This window comes from Trematomus bernacchii, unplaced genomic scaffold (assembly GCF_902827165.1).
Source record: "Trematomus bernacchii unplaced genomic scaffold, fTreBer1.1, whole genome shotgun sequence".
In the NCBI taxonomy this organism is placed as follows: domain Eukaryota; kingdom Metazoa; phylum Chordata; class Actinopteri; order Perciformes; family Nototheniidae; genus Trematomus; species Trematomus bernacchii.
The window spans coordinates 8,395,050-8,421,013 of NW_022988097.1; the positions used below are offsets into that span (position 1 = coordinate 8,395,050).

The window sequence follows — 25,964 nt, forward strand, 5'->3', positions numbered from 1 at the left end:
CTCTATCAGGCTTTTGAGTTTTCTCTTTCTCTCCCTCTCATACAGCCACCCTCCCCTCAGTGGCAGAGCCCATGTTGGATCAGATTAGCTTTCACAGCCACAGGCCTGCAGAGGCATCGAGCTCCAGAAGCCAGCCAATAGTTTGACACGTGGAAGAAGAAGAGTGCGGCCACACAGCGGGGGATGATTAGTCCTCTGGTGGGAGGAAGTGTGCTCACCTGCTCCTGGGATAAGATTATCACTTCCTTTCTTTGTCTCACTGACTGAAAGGCCTCATCCTAATTGCTTGTTGCCTCTTGTTTTGCTCCTATTCTTGCAGGACAAATGCTGCCACTGTTTGATAGGTGAGTAAACTAATTCCAGAGAATAGTCTCATGAGCATCATGGACTGCAGTGCAGTGCCATCCTCACGTACCACTCCCCCATGTTTTCTTGTTCCTGTTTGAAAGCAGACCAGGCATAACAAAGAAAAAACGAAACAAAAGGAGAGGCAGTGGAGCAAAGGAAGAACAAAAAAGCAATATCCTTTCATGCTTTGTCAGGAATGGGTTGTTTGGATCATACAGTAGCATTTCATACAGCCAGTCTGTTCCACACTGGTGCAGCAAACAAATCCCGAATACCAGAAAAACAAAAAAAGAAAAAAGGAAAAACACTGGTCTGTTGCCATGTTTGTTGGATTTGTTATTTGAGCTGTGGCAGGCTGGATCTCTGGAATTCATTTGGCCACACAATACAGACCCAGAGACCAGTAAAATGACACAGACTGTCTGGACAATGTATTTAGCAATGTGCTTATTAACTGTGGGAATTTACACTGTGGGAATAAGCAGGGTTTAAATGATTAACTGTCCCCTCTGCTGTATTTACTATCAGTAAATCCCAATGAAAGCGTCCTCCCTTAAATGTATTTTTTATTTCTCAATACTTGTGCTGGAATTATACGCGTCACATCCGTGTGCAGTATGTTTTGTAAGCAGTTGGCGGTTATAATATTACATTATTGATTGTGTCACATCTTATAGAGGGGAGGAGAGAAAGATCACATGCCAGATGAAGCTGTCAATGGAGCCCTCAATCAGGGGATGCGAGGCAGGGGAGCGAGAGTGAAGCAGATGGTGCTAGCTATTGATCCAAAACATGCACACACACTTCCCCTGACTAACGGCTCAATATTGGACCTATTACAGGAAAAACTCCTTTCTTTGTTTAATTGTCTGCAGGGGGCTACTGATACCCTGCCATACTGGAGTAAGTATGCAGAGTTAGCCAAGACCTGCAGGCCACAGACATATCCAGTGTTTTTATTCAACAAAGACAGGTTCAAATAGTGTTGTGAAATGACATTGACTCAAGACACAGGAGCACTTCTGTACATTTTATTTACAAAATGTATTAAAATTCTCTGTACAGCGCCTCACTAATGAGGTTCAGCAAATTATGCATGCATCGCTTGCTCTTTTGTACCCACTACTATGCCTGGTGATTTGAGTTTTTTTTTCTTTTTTCGTTGCAGAAGGTGAGGCGTAAATGAAATCAAAAATAAAAGGATTGAACTGATTTGCCAAAGAATAACCAGGGCTGGATATCTAACGTTAACCTAAGGTCAGGTTGTGAGTAGCAGAGCTCGTCAAGCATCACTGAATTCACACATGCAATTTCTTAGAAAAAAAGAGAAAAACAGTGAATCCAATCTTCAATGGTGTTATATAAATAGTTCTCATTTATCTAAATGTACACATCTTTCTCAAATCGTTCCTTATTTTTTTATTCACATTATGGGTTTCTTGACTTTTTTCTTTAAATATAAAATGATCTGCCAATAGTTTCAGGTGATTAGATAGCTATCTTCCTAAATCCTATGGAATCACAGTCTTTTTGAAAGAAAGGAAATTATCACAGCAATATGGAAATGTGCTAAGCTTCAGGGCTCTCCCTGGTTTAACCTTGTACAAATCTATTTTCCGTTGTATTCATATATTTTTCATTTATTAAGTGAAATCACCAAACACTGTAATGTTCATTAAAGGAAATCAAATTAAAAGCAAACCACAGCTTGTTGTAAAATGTGCAATTGTTAAAGAAAATGGTCAGGTAATCCAAACACACTACAGTTTAAAAGCCATTACTGTTATCCTTTAATTGGATTGCAGTTAATCTACAATTGAATTACCCTTTCTGTTTGGTTTTACTTTCATGTACAAGAGACTTGAATGATTCTAGACTTCAGGGAAAGACTGTGTGGAGCTGCGAACCTTAGCGAGTCAGCGCTACTTTGATACTTTACAAACTGTAGATCAGAACAGATTTTTTTTTTTTTTTCCTTTGCTTGACACACTCTTTGTCATACAAAACACACTCTTGGCAGTATTGGAAGTGTGAATTATGACCTGGTTCTGTAGTGCGTAAAAGCCAAACCAGATCATTTTCTCTTCTTCATGAGTCCCATGAAACGTTCAGAAGACAGTGGCAGCAGCACCAGAGTTGAGAGTACAAACAACACACTCAGGAATTGTTTTGCGCTGAATGGCATTTCGCTCCAGAAGATCAATCTGTCTTTTAAAACAAGTACAAGGTCACGATCAGTGACTTACAGCAGTATAAAAGCTATTGTCTTATAACCAGTGTCTTACAGTGCACTGAATAGATCTAATAAAATTATTTTAACACATATAACCAGTGAAAATCTGGCAGCAGAAGGATGAAGAGTAATCTGATCATATTGATTACAAGAAACCAATTAGACACTTGTCATATAAGATTAGTCGTCTTTGTGGCACTTCAAAGTGTGCTTAGGGTTGCAAAGGATGGCTTTAGTTCTCTCATTCATTGTAACATGTCAAATGTATTATATATATATATATATATATATATATATATATATATATCTATCTATATATTTCGATCACTGCACCATTCTTCTGTTTTGTATGAGTTTCAAGCAAAAAGCAATATCATTGCGAATGAGTTGCATTGATTGGACTCAGAGTTCCATAAGGCACTGAGAGGAGGGAACCGTTTCGGCTCTTCCCGTGACCAGTCCAGTCGTGTCGTCATTGCAGATTATCGTGCCGTGTACGCCCCGAGGATTTGGCTTGGAGCTCAATCCCCGTGTTCCTGTCCTTTCATAGATGTTCAGTCACAGTTGTAAGGGACAATGGAAATGTTTCCTAAACCTGTGTCGACACAAAGAGCAGAAACAAACACGGGAAAAGTTGAAGTATATCATTATTGGCAGGAAAATACTTTTGCTTGTGACTAATGTTGGCTGAAAAGTAGCGTATGAGTATTAAATATTTCAGCTTAATCCATTAAAGAATAAAAATGTTATTTGCTTTGATCTAAGTTGAAAGACTTCTCATGCAAATGAAACAAGGTACTTATTTTTATTCTTTAAAGCCCCTTGAAACTAGGTTTGAAATGTTTCGTTTATCCCAATACCAGCAAATATATGCGACTAAATAAGCAACAATGAAATATTAAATCAAATTCATATATACTGTACGTTACAAAAGTTTAACCCTGAAAAACTCAGTATATTAGAAGCTTGTGTATGGGGTTTGATCATATTTGATTGACAGCACGGCAACATAAAACAACAAACCAGCTGAACGCAGACAAAAAGCACAAATACAGAAGTCTCTCATGTAAATAATCTAAAATATGTTATCAGGCACTTCACATTTCGTTGCTCTGGTGTACAGCTGTACTTCTGTAAACACAGATTTAGCACTTGGTGTACATCAGAAGAAACCGAACACACACATGCCATCAGTCGAATCAAATGCAAAACTAACAATTTATTTAACAGTGAAACTCAACAGGGCCCTTTTTTAAGTTAAGTGCTGTAGAACTGCTGTATACAAATGGTATTAAAGTGCAAGTGAGCTTTTATTGGATATACCTCTTAAGTTTTTACTGAAGAAATACACTTAGCTTTTCACAGTGCTCTGTGGTTTATTGCAGTAAGAGAAACAGGGTATGTCTGGACTAATAGTGTTTTAATTACTTAAATGAACAATGGGTAACTATACACACATATATAACTAAATGACTATTCTAACTCTTCAGATCCACTAAGCACCACACAGCGTTTAGCACATTGTTTTGGTTTTCTGACTCACAGCTTTTCTGTTTTGATTCACTTTTACCGCACTCAAAAATGTTTAGATTTAACTTCCAGCTTTTTGATTTTAAGCTCTAACAAATCACTTCACGCTGCCTGCCCAGCACTTAATGACAGATACAGTCAGTGACCAGCTGGTAACAATATATAAGTACGTAGCAGATCAAAAGACAGATATTTCCCTCAGAAAGTGATGGACACCAAAACAGACTGAATATTTGAGTTATAGTCCATATGTTGCCTTTTAAACTTTTTAAAGTCATAAACAGCTTGTTGTAGAGCAAACATTGGAAATATATCAATCAATACTACCTCAAATGTATTTTTTCTTTTTAAAGCTGTGAACACCACTGATAAAGTAAGTGAGAACATTTGTTTTTTTAATGTAATTTGGGATTAAACTGACACTTAAGCATCTGATTATAAACACAGAACAAAAGACCATCTAGATTGTATGATCGCTCTACAGCAGTTCTGTGCATGATACACAAGGTTGTGTATCGGGCATCTTGCTAAGGTTGTATGTCGCAGTTAGCCCGAGGCACTAGTACTCATGCCGCTATACGCTACAAAGCATAAGCAATATCTCAGAGTTTTGTATTTAAGTGGGCATGTGTGTTTTGTTGAACCAAACATGACAACCATAAACAATATCACAAGCAGAAACAACACAAACAAATGTATTATTCACTCTCACTGATATGACAGGAAGCTAAATGATTCATCTCCCACAAGGCTCGGGGACAGTGAGCAGACGTACCTCTAGATCTTAACGCTCTCGGTTCCGTATACGTTGTAGCCTTCTCTGTATGTGGCAAAGTTCTGGGTGTTGGTCGGGGGAGCCGGCTTAAAATTCTGGGCATTCTTGGCCAATTTCAGCCGTTTGGTTTCTTGCCGTGATTTATAACAGAACTCTATCAGAGCCACCATCATGGCCAGCCCCAGCCCTCCAACCAGAATATAGAAGACACCAGCCACATTGCTTAGGCTGAGAGCACTTGTCTTGTCCTGGAGGAAAGTGAATAACACAGTTAAGAGTTTTGCAGTGGAGCATGGGCAGCAGAAAAAATACAGCCTATATCTGTCAAACTTATCCTCACATAGCCTTGGCTTAAACTGCTCTGGTACAACATCATCATACTCTATCCTACTGGGGCTACATATGGCAGATTATGGACACTAACAGCTACAAGCAACCAAAAAATTGAAGATGTAATGAGGTGCTAAGGCTAGAATCTTTGACTGAACTGATTCTCCTATGACTGTCACAAAGTTGCAGAGAAACTTCAGACTGCCATAGTCAAACCATTCTCCACTGAGGAGAAAGAAGCCAACTCGTAGTGCTCTATCTGCTGGTGAATGTAGAGCTTTGCCTTCCCTACACTGCATGAAAGTAAAGTGGCTTCTGCTCTTGACCATGTAAGGAAGCTGGTCAGTATCGCATAGGTCGACGGCTCTGAAAATCCCTATCTTTTTTTAAATTATCTTGGCGACATGTACGTATAACTCTCATGGCAACATTGTCATACAGTACAGTCAAATTCATAATAGATGAATGATAGCTCAATTAAAGTTTTAAAAAAACACTAAAGATCAAACCATTTTGCTGCTGCTTACCTACCAAACATATTCATAACAAATTTGATCATCAGAGTTTTACTATTTGCAGTTTAACCCTATGAGTGTGAAGGTGTCGTAAAGCTATCTGGAATCCCTGACCTGTAATCTGAGGCTTTGACTGCATCTCAGAGGGTTAAATAGTGGGTTTATTACATTCCCGAAACCTCTTATAATGTGCAAACAGCCTCTAACTTCAACTCCAGGCAGCCACAAGAATTAGAGGACACCCTACGGCGCTCTCGCCGCTGAGAGAAGTTGAATTTCAGTAAGTCATCACAATAAGAGGCTTTGCTTGTTCATCACACCACAGGAGGCCAAAGAATCTAATAGACACATCTCGATGCAAACTAGTAACAACACAAATAAATCAAATTTTCATTAACAGTTTGGTAAATAGGAACAGCAGCATAATGGTCAAATATCATGAATGTCAAGAGTGAAAATGAGCAAAAATAGCATTTATCAACAACGATTAACTGCTGTGATTCAATTGAAATAGTGTTTCTGAAAAGGCACTTTCCCCACATTATTATCATTACAGTTTCCACTAAAAAAGAGTTTCTATGTTTTATATTGCATCAAAGAATGTCTAATTTCTATGGCAAAACAAGAGAAAATATGGATTTGGGAAAACAGTGCCTTGTGTTAAAGCCACATGTGAACTGTGTTACAGTTTGTGGCAGAAAAACTGAACTATATAAAAAAAGAAAAAGGTATGTGTAGCAAATAAACAAAATGTACACTATAGATGTCAGAGAAGTCTTGTCTTGCATATGAACAGTACGTCAAAATGCAATTTGGAATCAGTACAAAAGACCTGCAGCGACTGACCTTACTTCCAGAGTCCTTGGTTCCACATTCACCCTTATCGTACCACCATTTGTTTTTCAGCTTGTCTAAGATGCCTTGTTCACTGAGTTTCAATACTGCAAGGTTTACAGGAGTTCTTCACGTGGGAAATAACATAAATAACATTATATTATGTTATTTTATGTTATTCAACTTTTAAACTACTACATACTTTACAAAGCGATAAGGCAGGACACCTGGCTGTTCAACATCACAGAGAGCAGGCATTCTAACTATTACCTTTATAACCCCTATGCTAAAGCCAGGACCTACCCATATCGCTTTGAGTAATCGGCAGACGCTGTTACCAGGGCGACGAGCAGGTACCGCAAGTACAATCTGCAGGTCTATGAATACCAATATCGGGGTACATTGTTGGGGACAGGTAACGGATCACAGGGGCTTTCTGAACAGCTTTTACAAGATCAGTCAAACAGGAGCTTGGTTTAACAAACAGAGAAATGACAGATCTACTTTTCTACTTCCACAATATCAGCTAAATCCTACTGTCGCCGGCATGACAACAATCACTTCTGCAGGTATTACGACCAATTTCTCATTCAAGAAGCTATGCCCAAAAGTAAAAAGCTTAATTAATTCTTACGTGTTCTATCCCGTCACATCGCTGAGAAAAATGTATCTCCCAATTACTCCAGATTAGTGTCAGATGAGTATGTCCCAACCAAACCGCACAGAGCTGCAGGACTAAGCTCAGAAGTATCAGTGGAATAATTCCTCTCATATTTGCCTGTAGCTGCATAATCTGATGTCTGACACAGCTGTTTTGTGCCGTTTGATATTTATAGGACGTCAAACTACTCGGTGTAATCATAAATTATCATAATGTTCTATTGCGCTGGATTACTCTAGGGGGAAAGAGCTGGATAAAGGTTTTGTAGTGGTAATATAACAGTGGATCATTTGTGGTTTAGGTCAATCCCTCTGTGTAAAAGTATGAAAAAGAAGCAAAGAAAAACAGTGCATCGATAAAGAAGTGACCTGTTCTCCCTTGGAACAATGTCCCTGAATGGGACACATGCAATGCATAATGTACTGGGAGAACATAACACCACTGTATATCCCTAATAGCCAATCAGGAGGAACGGACTGTGAGGACCAGACCATTGTCTTGCCTCGGAGAGACATTGATTAACAATGCAATTACCCCGTAACATGCTCTGTGTCTGAAACTCAATCTAGGCTGCACTGTGCTGGGCCTGAGGGCAGGAGAGAGCAGTAGTTACTGTGTGCGCTTGCAGCTGTGTGCGTGATTATGTGCATCTCCGGATGTCTGTAGGAACACCGAGCTGTGAGCGGGACGGGGTGAAGCGATACCCCGTTTGGAGCAGAGCGCTCCGGGACGCTTTATTCCACCCAATCAGGCCTTTCCGCTGAGTCCTGGGGAGCCAAAACAAGCCAGGAAACAGACTGTACATACCTGTGCATGATAAATCACCGATGACGGCGCAAGAGACAGATGCTTTCAAATGGCTCCTGAGCATCAGTAGCACAGGGAGGCCTCCTCGGCTCAGTGACTACAGAACATAGCAATGTTAGCAATGCAAACATTGAAAAAGGTGACATAAAAATTCCTTTTCAGAAATAAACCACGGGCATTTAGCAAGACATTATTTGATCCATGCCTCATGCAGCCTCTTGTGGTGATGCTCTTTCAGAATTGACCGGCTGCAGCTTAACTGTTCATTGTGCTCTCGGCCAATCCATGACAAATGATATTAAGATTGTAATGACACAATCTGCAGTCCACGGGACTTTGCGGCTTGTCTGTAATCTAACCAATTACCTGATCTATATCATCACATTTGTGCTGACAGCATCATTTGTCACTAAATTGACCTGGATTGTATTGTATATAATGCTACTGCTATATATGTAATTTTGTGAAAATATCACAATTCTTCATGGCACATCATTTAAGCAACATTATATTAATTTGTCATGGTGCAGTGGGGTTTCACAATTGGCTCCATTAGCTACCACAAAGGAGAACAAATAATTCATCATTTAACCACAGAAGAAAAAGGGAGGGATCTGGTGGTCAAAAGGGTCACAGCTGGGTTATTACTGAGTGGGGTAGGAGCTGCATTCAGAGGAAGCAAACCAAAGGCGGTTCATGACATGACTCATTAAAAAGGAACCATAGGTCTTTTTGTTTAATTAGAATTCTCACGTTTGCCTGTAATGCTTATTCCCCTCAAGACGCCGCTGTTCCCCTTGCTTCCCTGTCGGCCTCAGCTGAGCAGCCATTTTGAGGTTTTAAGGAGAATTTATCTCGATGGCTTTAAAGCTCAAGGGTCCTGGGCCAGTGTCATGGGTGCGAAGCAGCTGTGCGGTTGGAGTACTGCGAAGCTATGTATTTTGGAGGATTAGCCAACTTCACCTTCAGGAGTGAAGACTGGACGGTTCTGCCTTTTTCAATGTCAAATATTCTGTCACTAGCAAACTAAGAGGCCTCTTCTCGCGTGTGACTTCAACTGGTCCTACTCAAACTGTCAAACCTACCTAGCCAAGTGGTTAAATCTGCCACTAAGCGATCTGCCCTGCACATGTGGAAGGCTGAAAAAGCCCACCTTTCACAATTGTAGGGCAACCACATTCACCTGATAGTCTCCCTTTTTTAGAAATTCCACTAGCTTCAAAGCAAACTCCATAATTTGTATTCTCGAAACATAACTGTCCGATAACAACACATGTGATTTTTTCTGTCTGCTAAACAAATGCTCCTTAGTTTGATCTGAGATGTTAAAGTGCCGGTCAGAGGATGAGTACATTTGGTGATGTGCCGCGGGGCAGCAGTAGGTTGGCTGGGGGGAACGTTTGCTATGGTAATGGTTGGGTTGTCGTAAAAGCCTTGCCGATTACTCTGCACTATAGTACCCGATTGTGGTGACATCGAGGCTGACCTTGGAGTCACCTCCCCCGCTGCCGCACTCTCCCTTGTCGTACCACCATTTGTTTTTCAATTTGTCCAAGAGGCCTTGCTCATTCAGTTTTAAAACTGCCAGGTTAACAGCATTTCTTGAAACGATAAAACATAACTTGTAAGAAAATGCACAGGTCCGTGAGAAATCTAATGCAAAGTAATAATTGTACTAAGCATCATGATAATAATAATTATAAGAAATGGTAGTGATACTACCAATATGAAAGCAGGGGCTTATGCACAGAATCTGTAAATCAGAATGGTCTAGGAGAGGACAAATTGTTTAAGAATTTAAGGAATATGGAGAGATAAGAAAGGCTCATTATAAAGGTAAAGACAGTGTTAAATCTTGGAAAAGGTGGCATGAAGGGTTACGTAGTTTAGAACTGAAGTGTGCGGGATGGGGACACTTGTCATTGAGAAGAAAAAGTAACAACAACAAACATCATGCAATTAACATTCGTCACAAGTGACAGCGCAGCTTTTAAAAGGCTAAATTGAAAAACCATTGAACTGTTAAATTAAAAGTGACAACACAACAGTCAGGTAGGACAGCACAGGACAGAAGGAGAGATCGAAGGAGAGAGAAAGCAACAGTAAGAGAGACATACATGTGAAATGATTCTTAGCTTTAGCCTTATCATCTGGATTTAATTACTTGACTATAAATTAGCAACTCTTATCACATCTATAAAATATATAGAAAATACATTTCTTATCATTAAACCTTAGTATCCAAGTGCATTAAAAAGCATACTACCGTTACCTCTGTGTCCATGAAAACACAACAAGAGAATGAAAACAAGGGGACATCAGGGTAGGTGGAATACTATAACAACAGGGAGGATATTGTTATATTATTCCACCCACCCTAATGCTGAGCCTTTGGGCGTCGCCACACCGTATCCTTTCGAGTCGAGGTTGCCGCCCACTTTCATGGTGTCACAGGGCTTCCGCTGCTCGATGTACTCGTTCATGGTGGACTCGAGGAGGAAGGCGAACTTGCCTTTTGACTTTCGTACCCGGGCTACGCCATCGGGTGTGGTCTTAACAAACACTGAGGGTTCAGCGGATTTCATGTATGACCACATCTTCTCATACACTGCTATTTTGGATCGCTGTGCAGGGAGAAAGAAAAGAGAAAAGTCATTTAGAAACATCCCAAAAATGAATATACATGTAATGGACTTCTTAGGATTTTTGTGCTTAATGATCTCTTTCTTTAAACTGGCATTTTGAAGTATTTATAGACATCTTGTAAAAAAGGCAGTGTGGTATCTTTAAATGCTTCTATAAAAAAATACAGCTCATGGACTTGTACGAGATCATGAAGTACAAAAATGTTCAAAATCCATTTATCTTCAGTAGCATACATTTTCATCAGCATAAACGTGCTCTTCAAATATTATGCTGCAGCTTGAGGCTCACATTCACCGAGTGAATGAGGACCACACATCACCTGTATTGTACATAATGTCATGCAAATTGGGTTTTAGTCGAAATACTGGGATTTTTTACACTTGGTTATGCAACAATATCTTCAATAATTAAGCTTTTGTGTCAGTGAAGTGTGGATAATGATGATTTATATGGAAACTAGCAAAAGTCTCTTGGTGAATTTGAGCCTCGGTTTATAGCCTTAATGTAACTTGTAGAACTTATTAAAGTCATTTATTTTAAAAACAGCGTCCTTAATGTAACATCTCAGCTGTGACTCAGAGGCAACCAATAAGAAGCAAGAGAAGTGAACAAGAAAGCATTACACAGGCACAAGGCAACCCATCAAAGTGACACAGATGAGCCTTTCCCCGGCGCCTGGGGTCAGCTTAGCGAGCCTGTAAAATCTGTGGGAGTTGAGCGCTATCTATAATAAGAATCAATTAAATTATTCAATGCCGCTGGATTTATTTTGGCATAAGCATTTCACACTTTGAACAGATCCTGGTCCAAGCAGAGATGAGCCAGTTCCCGAGTGGCACAGTGTGTTCCTCAGTCTGGATCCCCCATTTAAAATGTGCTTCCTTTTATTAAGGCTAGAGAAAGACGAAGGGTTGGATGTTTTTTAAGGAATGGCTGAATCAAAAGATCTACTGTCTTTGTGTATGTAATATGGACAAGCTGTGGATATACCAGAGATACTCCCCTCCAGTATGTTAAACCTGACAAGGCCACAAGTCCCCAGTTTTGTAAACATGTTAAATGATAGGTCAATGAATTCATTAGTTGATTGACTGTGGGGCACAGCGATGATGGAGCTTAATGCTTACATTAGCATGCTAATATGCTCAAAAGAACAATGTTTACATGCTGATGTTTTTCAAGCAGTCATTTTGTATAATTTTCCTCATCTAAGAATGACATTAGCACTGTTAAAGTACTTGTCAAAATACACTTTTGACATGATAATGGAGCTTTTTATTAAAGTCACTGGCATTTTAAGCCAGTGTAGCTAAATAGGGAACATGTGGGTGATGCCCTTTCTCAAATGTTTCTTTTACGAAACACTCAGCTCGGAAATGTCAAGATTGTAATGGTCATTTCTAACTGTGTATGACACTTTAGAGATGTGCTTGATTGAACATATAATCCACAGGTTAATCAATGATGTCAGCAATGGTTAGTCATAACACATATAATGTTATTCAGTCAATTAGGAATGCTAAAATAACAGTAAAGATGATGTGTAGTGGAAATGTATTACTGAAAGTTGAAGATAAGTGCAGCTACATAACTGGATACTGTCCAAACACACTGATCAGTACACAGACCCATCACTGTCCTCAACTGGTAAAAGCCCCCTTAACAAGAGCATATCCATCTCTAATGCATTTTTATTAATAAACAAAAGCATTAACCTTGACCTAACTAAAGTGCTTTACTGGCTTTATGTAATCATATATGATTTGTTTGCAGGCATCTGTCACAGAGCATCAGGCCAAGGGTGAGGATGAGATGAGACAGCAACATAACACAAATTAAAAAGTCCACATGATGAATGTCCTCTGCTCGGATGAAAGAGCCTTCAAGTCGGGGTGATTGCCGTTCTACTTTAATGCAACACATAGGTGGGCCAGTCACAGTTGGATGTGATGTTTTTGTTGACAATCTTGTTAAATGTATGCAATTTGCATGTGTCAGACATCATGGAAAGGACACTGGTTTTAGAGGACAATTTCCCCAAAGACCCCCGGGCTCATCTGCTCGGCAGTGGGAAAGCTCCCTGACGCCTCCTCAAATGAAGAGAAAAGAATGGATCTGGGCATTGATTACTGACGACAGAGTGTGCTGCCTCAGTGCTTTATGAAGTCAATTCATCAATATCAGAGCGGGGACCAAGTGCGACTAAAACTTAAATAGGCAGATTCGTCTCCAACTAAAGTCACCACCAGCGAGTTTAACACAGATTCTAATATAGAGAGTAAAAGACAAAAAAATATACAGTGAGATACCCAAGCAGAAAAAAGAGAGATATTTGATTATTGACTGCTAGCACACAAACATGAATAATCACACAAACACACATACAAACATAAACACAATGCATAGGAAGTCTAATCCCATTTCCTTTTGAATGCAATCATTTCCACGGCGGTCATTTAGAATTCAATTAGGGGATAATGAGTGCACAAGTCCATCATTAATGGACAGACCATTTGTTAAGCAATTATAGACTGCCATAAATACAGCTTTGCACATGTGGCTCTCCTTCACACCATATAATGGCCCTGTTAGAGCAAACTGCTGTATTCTAAATGTGCTTTCAGTCAATTAATGGGGAGTGGTCACATTGATAGGTATAATGTGAAAAGAAACACAAATGTATGTTGCGTAACTTGCAAACAGCCCTAGCTTCCTCCTTTAAATGCCTTTAATGATACTGAAGCAATCGTTATGTTTATCTGCCTATAATGAAGTACTTTAATAGTGGATCTCAGCCAACCCTCCTACCTAGGAGACACAGTTACATCAACTGTGTAGGCATTACTCCTGCAAATCTGTCTGAAGCTGAGCCTCCTGCCGTCTTGCAATAGTCATAAAGACAAACTCCTGTCTGTTATTCCAGCCTGGTGTCCTAAGACAAGCAGCAGAGAGAGCATGACTTGCCTTCAGCGAGACAAGGTTAGAGGGAAGCCGGAGGGAAACTGGTGGGTGCTTATTATTCTTCTGGGCAGAAGTCTTTTGAATCACCATGTCCAAATCCCCTGCCGATATGAAAGCTCAGGCACTCAGGCAGGCTGACTAATGCATGCACATACAAATGAAGGTTTACTTAGAGCAGTTGTCTGCAATTACATAAAAGCATCGGAAAGTTATTTCTTGCTTCTTTTTTTTATAAGGATGTCACATTAGTTTCATATTCAGTTAAGTGTTGGAGGAGCAGGCCATTGATATTATTCCTTATATCTATTTTTTTAAACCAAGATATTTTTTGGGCCACTAGGGGGCAGCAGAACAGGCTTTAAATGTTATATTGCGTACTTTTATAGCAACTGTTTACATACCTAGCAACAGGAGTAACATTTCTACACACTTTTCCTTTTTTGTTATTGCAAATGCTCCCCTATTATGATCATCTAGCAGCTCATTTGACTGTATGCTGTCCGGAGAAGTTGAAAATGACAATATGAGAAACAATTAAAAAGAACAGTTTTAGGATTAGGTATTAAGGGGAGATTTATATTTCCCCATCAGAACTGAAGGACTTAAATAATGCATGACTCATATGCTAACGGTCTGTGAGTTCTACTTGGTAGTTTTCCCGCATACAATAAACAGAAGCTGTTATTGTAAAATGCAAATCTGCTAAACCCATGGAATTAAAACAGTGCAGTAATCCAAAAGGGCCCTGAATGAAAATAAGTGGATTCTTTTTAGGTAAGGTTTACAGAGATTGGTGACCTCTGTTTTGAAATTGTTATTTACAGTACAGTTAAATGATTTGATTTCCCCCCCAAAACACTTTTGCCAACATGTCACTATAGGCCTTCCACTGCCTTAGAGGATGCAATTATGAGTCACTTACTCTAACAGACTACCCTGTGGTTATCTCTTCACAGTCTAGCGATAAAAAGCTTACTGGACAGAAAAATGTTAGTCTGTAATGTTTTCTGTGATACACCGAAAGACAGAACTGACAGGAAAAAAGACCGAGAGATTTGCGTCAAAGTGTTTTTTGACAGATCATTAGTAAATCTACAGATGAGATTGAAATCCCCCCCCAAAAATGTCATTATATGTCCGAAAAGGGACAAGTGATTGAAAACCAAAGTCAAAGCAATTGCCCTCTCCATTCTAAATGAGCTCTTAATCTGTATTGATTGTCAGTTATGTGGCGTCTCCAGACCTCAGTCCACTACCCTTCGAACTGCTTTTTATTCTCCCTTTGGAGTCGCAGGCTGCTTTCATAATGCTTGCTCCGACAAACGCTCCACTGCTCATATATCTGAATTCCATCTCCGAACACCCACCACTACATTTCCTTCTACTTTACTTCCATTTTGTTTGTGGACATTACCACTTCCCCCCCCAATATCCTGTATGCCCAGGACTACCTGTATCTCAAGCATGCAGAAATGAAAGTTGAGTCTCTGGTGGTGTACTTTGTCATTGAAGTGCCAAACGCTACGCTCTGAATACCAATTGCTCGCCTTTGATGCTTGTTGCTGGACTCCAATAGCTCCTCTAGCGCCTGCTGTTGCTGCTCATCTAAAGTTGGAAAAGGCCCTCTGACGGCACATTCCCTCTGAGGTTACGCCTATCTCGCACTACTCTATCATCACTTGTGTCAGCTTTTCCTTTTATGCAAACAGACTCTAATCTTTACAGGAGCCTCCTCTTCACTCAGCACTGCATTGAAACACAGTGTGACAAGAGCTTGGGGAATTCTGCTACAATGGACTGCATATGATTGCAGGGCAACCTTCGGATTTCTCGTACAAATCTCCCTGCCAGCGACTCTTCATGCAATTCTGACCTAATGCAGGTCTGCTGTGCATACAAAAGCAACTTATTAAACACTGTGTTGAGCCATGCAGAAGCTTTAGTGTCTGTGCCACGATAGCTGAGACGTGAAATTGATTTTCATGCTTAGTAAAATGCATTGGTGACTGCACTCAAGCTGTTGTTTCCCCTCCCCCCCACACCTGCAGATCAGTAAGATGCATGATGTGTGCTGTTGAGGCTTTGGGTGATGTATAATCTTTTGAGGGGGAGCAGAAAACAATGCTGCGGTCCCATTTCTCTGCGCAATTATCATTCTTTCATTGTTACGCTGTTAAATGAGGTGCATGATGGGACAGCAGTGTGGTTGTCTTTGATGGTCTCACCCCGGTCTTTACACGTAATTAAACAGCCACATCAGCCCATTTTATCATCGCAGCCATTATTACAACCCAGCTTCTCCTTCAACGTACAATTCAGAATGTAAGCCTTTTGATGGCAGAAAACCTCATCAAGAGGATACACATGGCCTCGCTGGTACAACTCATCATTTTCTAATCATCCACCAAAACACAAATATCCCACTGACTGAATGAAGAGATCCTTGATAAGAATTATAATGATGAAACAAAACACAGTGGTGCGGCGGCGCATGACAGCTGCTACTTTGAGGAAGAACACCGCAAAGCTTGGAGCTATCCCACATTGTTTCAAGGTAAAGGCTGGAGACAGAGGAGAAGCTGGTGCCCAAACATAGAGGGCAGTCTGGGGAAGAGGAGCCAAGAAAGTAGAGCCACCCTGCCAGGCGCCTAGAGCACTTCAGGCTTCCACTGGGTACGTCAACCGGCTCCCAGGCCAGCTGTCCTACTTGGTTGTGATCGGCAGAATTAGGGGCTTTCTAGGGGCTCTACTCGAATATCTCTTCCTTTGAAAACTCCTCCGCTTCTTCTCCACCAAATACTGTGAGTAATGACACAGTGAGACAACGAGCCCTACGTCCAAACTGTCCATTTCTCAGGAGCTACAGTCTTGGAGGAATTACCACAGAAGACCAAAAGAGATAAATTACCTGATAATCAAAACAAGAGTTTTATTGCTCATTATTGCAAGCCATTTTCAAGTGACTGCATATTTGTTCTGCTTAAAAAGGGAGCTGATTTTTTCTTTATTTCCTTCTTTCTTACATTACTGTGTTTGTGTGCTACTTGTCAAGCAGTTTTTGGGAACTAAACCAGGTGAAATCATCAAAAATTAATGCCCGGAGGGGGGGTTCAGAGACGATGACATATGTCTTGTTTGAAACATTGGACTTGACTTAACATTTCCAGCTGGCTGATGCCGTATGGGTCTAATTAAGCCTGAATGTATTTCCCTGAAAAACAGATCTGAAATAGAACTTTAACTCTTATTAATTAGTGTGGGGTTTCTTTTTGCGTGTCAGCCTTCTACAGCTTTAATTAAAAGTCCCTTGGAGTATCAGTCCACACATGTCATTTGCTATTTGAAGACATGGGGATGTAACTAGGACACTCGTTATACAGAACACAGGGAAACTGCGACTCTCCGACCACCACTCTGATTTTTCTACCATCAGACCCGTGGTGGATTCATTGTCAAGCCTGAAACCTAATCTGTAATTGGCATCTATCATGTCTGTGGTGCAAAGACATATCCCTCATATACACCTGCGCATATCGGATGAAGGGAAGAGTTATGACAGCCTTTGTAAAGTGCTGTATGGAGAATAGAGTGCTGCTGTCACGCGTGTCATGTGCCATGTTTCCCAAGATATATTACCTTCGCATCGTTTTACAGCCAGCTGCTCAGACACAACCCCTGTTAAATATCAAACTCTGTTGACATTATCGTGTCCTTTTTTGTCAGAAAAAACAACAACATGGATTTGATTTTGCATTTCGTTGTTCCGGGCAATTCAACCCAGGGGTAATACAAATAAATTGCTCTTTCTGCCAACAGCTGCAGCTGTGAAACATATAATTTTTTCTATCTCCTGCTGATGAGTAATGAGGGAGTGCAGGATAAAAGACTGTCATATTGCCTTTTGTCATCACAGGCAGAGTGCTGTTTCATTAATTATTTTTAACTGATTGTTCTGCAAATGCAAAGGATTGGACTGCCGACGCAGCCACGCCACAGGCTGAAACATCTACGGATTTCACAGCGGAAGGTTGATCGCCTTCGAGATATGCAGTGTACCTTAACTCCTGCATAGGGAGCATGTGGTTGCCTTTCAGAGTCTTATATACTTTCGCTTCAGATTTGACTTAATTTATGACTTAATTGCTCGGCCAGTCCCTCATGCCGACGGACATATTGCTTATTCCATCTGAACGGTCTTTCAGACTGCTCGGTTTGACCTACAGGGCTCTTCTTCATCAGGTCCAATTTGCCAGCCATGGCTAGCTAGCTAATTATATTTCATGAGCTGACCCTTCTGAGTTTGAGCCTGATGTGGGTGCTTTGATTAGCCTCCTGTTTTTATCACCTCGGAGTCTTCCACGTTGTTATCACACTTTCTGCTGACAGCCCCAGTGCCTCAAGGTTGCACACTGCAGTTGTGCCGAATAAATGTAACGTGGATGTCATAAGAGTTCAAGAACTGACTCTCTGTCAACATGCCTCATTTGGGGCAATCTTGTGCGGGTCAAAAGTGCTGTACTAGAGGTACAAAATGGAAAAGCTGCAAGGATGAGTTTATTAGGGACATTACACAAAATGGTCCTCATGATGCAACAAGCCTGAGTGCAAATAGGAAGACTTCGAAAAGCACTGTCTGTTTAGTAAGTTGCTGTGTGTGTGTGTGTGTGTGTGTGTGTGTGTGTGTGTGTGTGTGTGTGTGTGTGTGTGTGTGTACTTTTCTGCTTCTACTCACCCTAAAAAACTCTTTTGTGGAGCCTGAGTCCAGAGTGCCATACGCTATCTCTGTCTGCTTAGCTAAATCCTCGGCACTTTCTATAGGAGAGACCATCCTCTCCACTGTCAAGAAGGCAGCCAGGTTGGCTGTGTAGGAGGAGATGATGATGAGGGTGAAGAACCACCACACACCACCGACGATGCGGCCTGACAGAGATCTGCGAGAGGGAGGTTGATGGCAGGGAAAGACAGAATGTAATTACACGGTGACATGTGGCGCCCATCCACCTGCTAAGATGCTAACAGTTTGTGTTTAATGTACCTAATTGCACCGGTAATCAGAATTTAATTGAAAATAAACCTGCGTCAGCACTCTAAAAACAGCACATTTTCAGGAAAAGTAACACACTGGCTAAAATAACAAAAGGATTGAATTGGCTGTGAAAAATAAAACAGGGTCAAAGTTCAGCTTCATACCCTTAAGACAGTATTGATGAAACCATTTTGATAATGAGAAATTCAGCTTACAAACTGACACATTCAGGTAGACATATATTAGCTGCAATAAATGTGAAATCAGTTTACCTTCAAATAATGGACGCCTAAAATAAAGGACAGGAAATGAAGACGCTTGAGTTTAGATACTCGTGGTTAAATATGACTCTGTTTCAAATGAAAGTTGATCAGTTACATGTTTACTTTTGTATAAGAACTGGAGTACTTTCTTTTAAAAATACTTGAGAATTCAAGGCACATTTCCTTTTTAATGTTAACGTATTGTTGAATTTTGCCTCAGTGCACTTGCAAAAACGTCATAGTCCGTGAACAGCCAATTATATTCAAGAAAAGAAAAATAGTCATATGCCAACTTCAATCTATGCTTCAAAATAACGAGTAGTGGGAACCTTAATGGAAATATGGAAGTGGAATCAATTGTATTGTACAAAACTGAAGTAAAGCACAGAAACTCAAAAGTGCAGTTTTTAGATAAATATCCTTTGTTCCCGCCCACCACTGAGTACTGCGCTCTAAAGTTCTCTGCTGTCCTTGTGTCTATCAAAGAGTACCCACCTGGGGGAGATGTCACAGCCCTGCTGCATGAAGGCGCCCAGAGAGAACCAGAGGGAGTTGAAGATACCAAAGTCATTTGGCGGATCTGGGGGCGTCTGGGGGTCTTTGGTCTCGTCCTGTTCATCGAGGTTCCACTCATAAGGACTGAACCGACTGACCAGGAACAGGACCACGCTCACCCCAATATAGGCAAACACTATACACATCCAGATCTCATAGGCCAGCGGGTCCAGGAAGGAGAACACGCCAGGCTTGGACTTTTGGGGCTTCTTTATCATAATGGAGATCCCCAAGCTCATAAAGGGCTTGGAAAAGTCTATCATCTCCTCTCGAACCAGAGTAATGGTGAGAGGTGCAACAGCTATATCTGCTCTCTGGAAACAGGGACATGCACAGTAAGCATTAGTCAAGGCCTGCATAAAGAAACTGATCAATTTAAATTAACTGTATGTTGTGTGAATGACTGGAGCTGGAGAAAGAAAACAAAAGTGTTATCATATTTTACAAAGATCGTGAAAATAGAAGCTGTGACGCTTCAAGCGAGTCTGGAAGAAAACACACCACACACAAACAAAGACACACACACAAACAAAGACACACAAACAAGACACACACACACCACCACACACACACACCACACACACACACACACACACACACACACACACACACACACACACACACACACACACACACACACACACACACACACACACACACACACACACACACACACACACACACACACACACACACACACACACACACACACACACCACACACACACACACACACACACACACACACACACACACACACACACACACACACACACACACACACACACACACACACACAAAATGGTATTTGCACAATGTTCCAACCTGGGGTATTAGCTAATACATCTGAGATTCAAATGTTTAAATGTAATCTGGTTCTCTACCGACATTTTGCCACATTAGTAGAAAAAGCTCACCAAGGCCCTACAAGATTTTCAGAGAGACAGCTTGGACAAAATCCACCGAGGCAGATGGGAGTTTGAGTCATGTTTGACCGGACACTTCCTTAATCAGGACCCAAGGACATACTGAAGGAGGGAAACTTTTCAATTGTGCTATAAAACAAGCAATTTCCTGCTACGAGACTCGCTGTTTCAATAATTGAATGATCTAAATTCAAATTGAATATTTAATAAGTAGTGAGCTATTTGATGTCTTAAGAGCAAGTGGAATAACCTTTAATTTAAACAGAGGAGTATTAGGTAAAAAGGGTTTCTGCATACAACAAAAACCTGTGTACTCTTCATCAAATGCCATTCAGCAGGCTGGGTTTCCCAAACATGGCTAATTCTGGCTTCATTTTGTATCCAAGCTGTTTCTCTTTCTCTTCCTCCTTTGCTCTGCGGCTTCAATCACACTATGTTATCAAAACACATCCAGGGAGGTGGTGCTGCCTTTTTAGAAAATCACAATGGGTTTCTTTGTAAAAGAAGAAGAAAATAATTAATCACATTAGACAGTGTTACTGCAGCCAGTGCATGTGTGTGATTAATTAAATAACTGCTCCTCTTCAAAGGAGGATAATTCTTTGTATTGTGCCGTGTTGTCTTTTTATGTAGAAACTGAGAAAACATTGGATTGAAGCAGCATGAGGCAGCAAATGTTTTTTACAAGGTCAAACTAGGAGCAACACAAATAGGGCCAATAAACACGGCTGTTTTCTTTACCCTGTCAACACAGCATTGTGAAGGCGCTATAACCGTTTAATCTCGAGCAGGCGTAAGCAACACTCAATCAATGTTGAGGGAAGCAAAGCTATAAAGAGTAGCCTCGGGCCTAACCTTTAAAAGACAACTAAAATCAAATTAATTTACTGGTCAAAAGGTCAAAATGTACAAAACTATTAGTCGTGGCCCACCTGCTTAAAAATTACAGTCGTGGCAAAACTTGACAGCGACGTAAGTGGGATATTTTTTTCACTCTCCATCTGCAGGGAGTGGACTTTTCCCATTTGAAAGATAATTTGGTGGCGAAAGCACATCAAACCAAGCAATCTCTCTGGCTGATAGTTGGGAAATTGAACAGATGAGGAAGCCTAACCCTCATGCATTTTGTATCTGGCCCCTGTTCAACTACTGTGGCCTCAGAAAAAAGCGAGAAAACGGAGGGGGGGGGGGGGGTGGGTGCTGGGGGTTCAGGGGTAATTTTGGAATGCCTGAGGTGTTGCGAGAGCCCGAGCGCTCCTCTGTCAGATGTAAAACACGGCGTGACCCTTCCCTAATGTGAGAGGGTCGACCTTAATGGAGCACAACACATATGGATCTTGTTGTTTCAAACCGCAAACCACCATTTAGATGTTGATTCTGCAGCAGATTTTCTCAGCTGTGAATTTACAATGTGGTTCATCATACACATCAAACATTGAACATAATTACACAATCACTTCAAAGGCATACACTCTTTCATTCATCAAAGTGATTACAGTGTGTTTGCCATATGGACTCTCTGTGTTCATGTACCTACCTCTGTATGTGACTGTGAGAGTGTACTTTCTATGCTAAGCAAGAGGGATTAATAGCAATGAACAGCACTGAGAAATGATTTCATTTTCTCCGTCTCAAGATTATCACCAACTCCCCAATGCTAGAGGCTGCATTTGACAAATTCACTCACAGCTTAGCTTCCTGAGACAGCATTAGACTTTTGAACTGGGCAAGAGCTGACGAGTTCACAACGAGTTGGTGATGACCTTGAGACAGAAAAATGAGATCTCCTCTCATGTTGAAGTTCCTTGCAAACTGTCATGTAATCAGCGAAAACCGAGGCTCCCAGTACTCACCCCATAGACCAGTTCGCCAACCATCCCGTTCCACGTCTTGGTCTCGGGGTCTCGGGCTCCATACTTCCCATCCATTACTATAGACAGTTTGTACTTAATTCCAACATGTTTGGCAATCTCTGATGCTAAATCGACGCAGTAGCCTTCATATCTGTCATTCCCATCCAGATGCATATAATTTTTCTTGTACATCACATAAGGAGCTTCCTGTTGATTCAAACACACGCTGGTTTATTCACTCCCATGCCCTGGCTCACACGTCAGTTATACAGAAATATGCATACATGCCCTCATACGTGCACTCACACCCTCACACACACACACGCACACACAGATTGAATATATAATAAGCTGCTATGACCACATCCATGCAGTCATGCATATACAGATGATGCCCCGCAAATGCACAACTATACTGTGATAACCGCAGTGTGATGTTGTGGTCACACTGCTTTCATCAAGCCGTGGCAGCCAGCAGACACCAAGCCCAATGCACCCAGCCCATTTTTGAGCCCAAGGGTGCAAGTCTGTGGCATAATAAAGGAGGGTTAACGGAGGGGAGTTTATTTATTTAGTGTAGGAGAATACAGAAGGCCAAAATGAGTTTGTGTAGGGCTGGGAGTCATTGGTAGGCAAGGTGTGGGTCAGCTCAGAGGTGGGTGGGGATGGGAATGGGGATGGGTTTCATAAGTAAATGCCAGTGACAGGAGAGGGATCAGAGTGCCCATAGTATCTCAACATATTCAAGCACCAATGCGCAGTTAAATGCTGATCATTCCCAAAAAAAAAGGAAAGAAAAGGAAAAAAAGAGCTGTTCTAAAAAAATGCAAAAAGAAAATACCCCATAAAAAAATAATTACATCAGGAGAGCAGGAGCGTGCTAGTTTCCCTCTCCTTTTCAAAACGCTGGTGCAGATCGTCTTTTCTCTTACTGAGCACATGGTCATTATCAAACAAAAGGACCGCTCAGGAGAGCAGGCATTGTCATTACAGCCACAAACAATTAGAGTGCAAGTAGGAGAGCAATGGTTTGTTTGTTCTGTGCTGAACGTATCCCCTCACCTTGAATCCATTGAGTGTTCCCCCTCGAGTTAACACATGTTTACCTCCTGACTGTATTTTTCACCAACAGTTGTTAAATGTTTCCTGTCGCTACAGAGTAACACCTTGGAATACAGATGACCTAACTTTGCATAAATACCACAGATAATTATCGCTTTCTGAACATCCTTTCTTAATCCTCTTAAAGTGTTTGTCTGCAGCAATTGAGGTACTGCTTCAGGTGATTATGTTGCCATTATAGTCACTAAATGCATTTGCAGACAAAGCTATCCAATAAACCTGGAACATTTAGTTGAGTAAATACAGTTTGATATAAATAAATCTAAGATATTTTGCTTGTTTATCTTGCTTTGATCTGGGAATATCCCCTTCTAAATCACTGACAGGAAGTTATACTTCAACACAGAACATGTGTAGGAGCAATACAAAATAGATTGGAGAGGCGATAACAAGGAGAAATACCAAACCTGCGTATCCCTCCTCCAATACTGTTTATTTTGCTTTGCCCGGCTTGAGAAACCATTGCAGTTTCATCCTCTAGTCATTCTTCGGCCAGTCTATCCCAGGTGTCATTGAACATTTACTTGATGAGGACAGACAGGTTTACTTACGTATGCGTTTGTATGCTTTTTGTAATTGATGGAGTCAACCATAATCATTTATACCATTATTGTGATGTCACTGCTACGACAGGCCACTGAAGTATGGAAAATCAAAATGCTTTGACACCCACACGGATACAGTTGAAACACTCCCCCGTTACGGACCGACTGTTTCAACATGTAGTGAGTGGATGGAAAGCAACACAAAAAAGATGTGGTTCTACCCGCCCAGGACAGAATGTATCACTCATTGGAATCAACACCATGACCTTGAGTGGCAGAATACGTGAAACATTTAAAACTGCGTGGAAAGTGTACCATAATAGTAGTGACCACAATCGTTCGGTTTTCCACTGAGTCGTTGGTGACCTGCGCGTCCATAATATTTACAAATCGTGCGTACTCGTTCCAGTACCCAATCTGCGAAGAGAAAACAGCGGTAAGTGATGCATTCCAACACACGCACGGGATGTAAATGAGCACATAGTAGCAACATCTCGACATTTTACAGGGAACTGCTATGATGCAGGGCTCATTAACAAAAAAAAAAAACATGGCATTTCCCAGAGGCCTGCTCCCTCTGCCCATACAGTAGTACGACCAAAAAAGCAACAAATGGGCAGAATGCTTAAACGGCATAAATGGCCAAGGAATGTAAGCATGGGAAAAGCAATTGATATTTCTATATTCAACATGCAGTTGGTGTCATGATCAAAGATATTATGAGAATCTACTATTGGTTTTTACGATCTACATCAGTTCAAACAGCTCAATGTGCATACAATTATCTGCATGAGCATACGGCAGACAGCTTCAAGCCCCCCCACCTTCAGTTTCGCAGGTTTTAATAGTAAATAATTGATATTAAGGCCTGTGAACTGCATACACGTTTAATAATTAAGCACAATATTCCAGTGGCTGCACAGTTTCTTTTGCACAGTCCTGCCTCTGTAGTTTCTCTGTATGCTGCTGTACAGATGCTTAAGTCAAACCAATGTCAAGTGTTTGTTTGCCCATCTGAAATAATGGCTGCTCTGGCTCACGATGAAACGTGTTGCATATGTTGCTGCCAATAGTCTAACTGTTGCTGGCAAAGTTCTCCCCCGTCACATCTGGTCCACATTTCTTTTCCCTCAGATCTTTTAAATGTTTGGGCCAGACAGGTGTACAACAGTGCAGAGTTTTTAAACACCAAGTGGAGGCGCTAAAACTTCAGCTTTACAAATGGTGGTTACAGCTATGGCTTTAGTTAGTGCACTTGCCAGAGCAGGGAAAGCTTTTAAATGTTTATTCCGCCACTCTTGTCCGACAGCGATATTTGAGAAGTTATGCTCGGGGGACGAGGCTGTTGTGAAGCCGTGTCACGGAGTTCTGCTCCGGAGGCAAAGTCCTGATCTCAGTCTGAGCAGCTGGGACAGATATCAGGCCATACATCACTGCTGACAGCCACAGCTAAGAACCTTCATCCTTAAACTGTCAAAGGGGTGACTAGGGCTTGAGGTCCTGACAAACTGCTGCCCCACTTGTCTCATCTTCCCTCACTCTCTCCCCCCTGACCTCTTTTCTCCCACCCTCTCTCTCTCTCTTCTTCCTCCATGTTTGGCTGTGCGATGCTAACTGAAGTGTGGGCTTAAGAGGCCTAGGAGGCAGGCAGCGTAATCACATGTCATATCAGACTGAGCCAACACTTATCCAGCTAACGAGAAATTCCCAGATGTCGCTTGGAACTCTAGGTTAGGAAATAAAACCAGGGGTCATCATATGGTTCCGGTTATAATGCGAACGTACCGCTGGGAATTACCATTTTGAAGAGGAGCCAGAAGGGATTCTTGGATCCCCTTTATAGTAATTGGTTATCTGAATGGTAATTACTGTCAGGAGAGGACCAAAAATCATATCTACGCTATCACATGGCAGGGAAATAGTCTTAAATCACTCCTTTGATAGGGCAGTTTGAGCCATGCGATCGCAGGCTGTGTGTGATTTGTGTGTCTTGCGCTGCCTCATCAGTGCTGCCACCTTACAGAGGTAGAGAAAG

At 41.2% G+C, this 25,964-nt stretch overlaps 1 protein-coding gene across 1 annotated transcript in view; it reads right to left on the reverse strand.

The window, feature by feature from the left end:
* Positions 1 to 1,473: 1,473 nt before the first annotated feature.
* Positions 1,474 to 25,964, reverse strand: part of gria3b (glutamate receptor, ionotropic, AMPA 3b) — a 77,415-nt gene continuing 52,924 nt past the window's right edge. The window contains exons 9-16 of the mRNA XM_034121441.1: positions 24,245 to 24,346; positions 22,263 to 22,469; positions 19,425 to 19,798; positions 18,373 to 18,571; positions 10,410 to 10,657; positions 9,520 to 9,634; positions 4,887 to 5,134; positions 1,474 to 3,176 (exon numbers count right to left, since the gene is read on the reverse strand). Of these exons, the coding sequence (XP_033977332.1) occupies positions 4,889 to 5,134; positions 9,520 to 9,634; positions 10,410 to 10,657; positions 18,373 to 18,571; positions 19,425 to 19,798; positions 22,263 to 22,469; positions 24,245 to 24,346 (1,491 nt within the window). The 3' untranslated portion in view covers positions 1,474 to 3,176; positions 4,887 to 4,888. The remainder of the gene's footprint in view (positions 3,177 to 4,886; positions 5,135 to 9,519; positions 9,635 to 10,409; positions 10,658 to 18,372; positions 18,572 to 19,424; positions 19,799 to 22,262; positions 22,470 to 24,244; positions 24,347 to 25,964) is intronic.